General features: G+C 41.3%; 1 protein-coding gene across 1 annotated transcript in view; it reads right to left on the bottom strand.

Moving 5' to 3' along the window:
• LOC119582359 (nesprin-1-like) overlaps window positions 1–2,410 on the bottom strand; it is a gene marked incomplete at its 3' end in the record, with an annotated part of 145,991 nt that overhangs the window by 47,218 nt on the left and 96,363 nt on the right. Inside the window, 3 exon segments of the mRNA XM_037930574.1 lie at window positions 671–808; window positions 949–1,134; window positions 1,450–2,015. Of these exon segments, the coding sequence (XP_037786502.1) occupies window positions 671–808; window positions 949–1,134; window positions 1,450–2,015 (890 nt within the window).

The following is a 2,410-nucleotide window of genomic DNA, read 5'->3' as shown; positions in this document are numbered from 1 at the left end:
GTTTCTCTGATGGGAGGTAGGGGTTTGTGTGTGAGGGGGAGGGAGAGGGGAGGGTGTAAAGCCAAACGAACCATACATAATTTCTTAAAGGGGGGGGTGGGTGACATCAAATCACGACTCAAAGACTGTAGGAAATTCGATTCTTTCTGAGGGTGGACTCAAATTTACCACATGCTAAGGAAAGTTATCTACCAAAGCACATTACTTGATTTTTCTTGGGAAGACTTCAGTTTTATATATTTTTGTATATGTAGAAATAAATCAACAGACCGTTAAGGGATGATCACACAAAGCAAAGACATAATTATTACCTCAAACAATCTAATAGGGTTTTTTTAAAAAATGCCCAAATCAATAATACACATAAAAGGAGAGATCAAAATACGACTAGGCTAATATAAGAAAACAAAATCAAGCTTTGGCGGTTGTGGTTGTAAAATGGCCGACACAACTACCAGAATACAACCTTACAAAACTAAAATCACAAATCATGGGATCGAAATGCATGTGTACACGGAATCCAAGCCTTTTTTTTCCTTAACAAAAGGTCAAAGGGAAAATAAAACATGGGCCCAAAAATACACATAAAAATGCATTTGAAAAGACGAAGGTAACACTTTAAGAATTCGAAAAAAAGACGAAATGAATGAATAGAAAAGAGAATATATACCTTGTGTCTGTCAAGTTGTCCTTGGATGTTTTCACTCGTTCCGTGGAGACTGAATGACGCCAAAAGGGCATCTCCCTCGTCTAACCATTTGTTGATCTCCTTCACGCCGGCGTCCACCGCCTCCAGCTGGGTAATGATCTGGAAAGGAGAGGGAAAAAATATCGTGAAATAAAATATCATACATAACTTATCTCAAGATTTCTAAAATAATCTTCACGAAAGGAAAAGATTACTTTCACGATAAAAAAAGAAAAAAAAGAGAGGCTTCAGCCCCCGACCTGAGTAGCCAAGTAGGTCTTCTGGGGAATGGCGGTGCGGATTCGAACCAGCTCCTCCTTCTCTTGCTTTAAGGACCACATCATCCTCTCGATCTCGTCCGGGGTGAGCTCCTGCACGAGGGCCTGGAAGGACTTGGAGATGTTCTTGAAGAGGACCTCCATCTCCTCGACCTCTGTGTTCAGTTTCTGTAGAAGGGGAAAGAGGTTGGGTGGGTTTGAGGGGAGGCAAGAAGGTGAAAGATTAATGAGTGTGTTTAATTTTTTTTCTACCTTATTTCTGAGTCTGCAACTACCATTTTTTTTTTCTGATAACCGGTTTTACATATATCAGTTACAGAATTCATTCACACTTAACCTCAGCATCTTTGTTTCCATCTGCCCGTCCTCCCACCTTCCTACCCTTTCCGCCACCCCGTCACGTCTCCCCTTTCCCCTCACCATCCCTCCACTCCTCCAACCCCACCCCCACCCCTACCCTATCCCCCACCCCCAACACTTTACCTTTAGCTCCTCGGCATATTCCTTGACAGCTTCGACGGTGCAGACATTGGTCGTGTTCAGGGTGACCTCAGCGCTCTCCAGCCACAGCTCGAGGCGATCCTGGCCCGAGCGGTAGTCATTCTTGGTGCGCAGGATCTGTCCGCGGTGGAGGTACTGCTGCACATACTGAGGGTCGGACGCGGCGAGGAAGAGGAGAGAGAGAGAGGGTGAGTCAGCGGATAAACAGTTGTTCAGTGGACTATATGCTCTGTTGGTGGAATAGGTTGAACGGATTCCTTTGTGGCGAATGGCGGGAAAAAAAGTTTGATTGTGAATGCTTAATGCATAAGAGAAGGCGATGAGGAAGACAAGGTTGAGGAGAATAACGATGATAAAGAAGCAGATGAAGCGAGTGAGGGGGAAATATTTAGCGATGATCCTTATAATATACAGAAGTAGAGGGAAATTATTATGTAATGAGGCGTGATATCCAAACATGTATATAATTAAAAAATGTAAAACAGTGATAGGAATGAGCATCACATCATCATTACACGCATATACAAGTAAACATACTTGATATACAACTAAAATAGCTTAATATCCTGTAAACAAATTAGAGTACAAAGATCTACGTAACTACCCAGGTTAACTGTAGTATTAACCCGGGTATTCTGAATGAGTAATCACATTTAGGATTAACCTGCCGTTGAAGGGAATGACTGAAGCATTAGTAATAAAAGACTATGTAGGTCAAAATAAGATATTTGCATATAGAACAAAATTCTGCAAAATATTATGTCAGACTAAATTTAGCGCACGTGTTCACATTTCTTTTGTGCAAATCATATATATGGTTGATAGATACATTTTCCTGTTCCTGTTAATTAATTTCTGATTGAAGGGGTAGTCAAAAGATTGAAAAAAGGCAAGAAGAAAGTAAAGTGCATGTAAGAAAAATTGGCAGCTATAGAAATCGGGG

The sequence above is a fragment of the Penaeus monodon genome, chromosome 15 (genome assembly GCF_015228065.2).
Source record: "Penaeus monodon isolate SGIC_2016 chromosome 15, NSTDA_Pmon_1, whole genome shotgun sequence".
Classification (NCBI taxonomy): domain Eukaryota; kingdom Metazoa; phylum Arthropoda; class Malacostraca; order Decapoda; family Penaeidae; genus Penaeus; species Penaeus monodon.
Note: the sequence above shows the minus strand (reverse complement) of the source record. Positions and strands in the feature narration are given on the sequence as shown.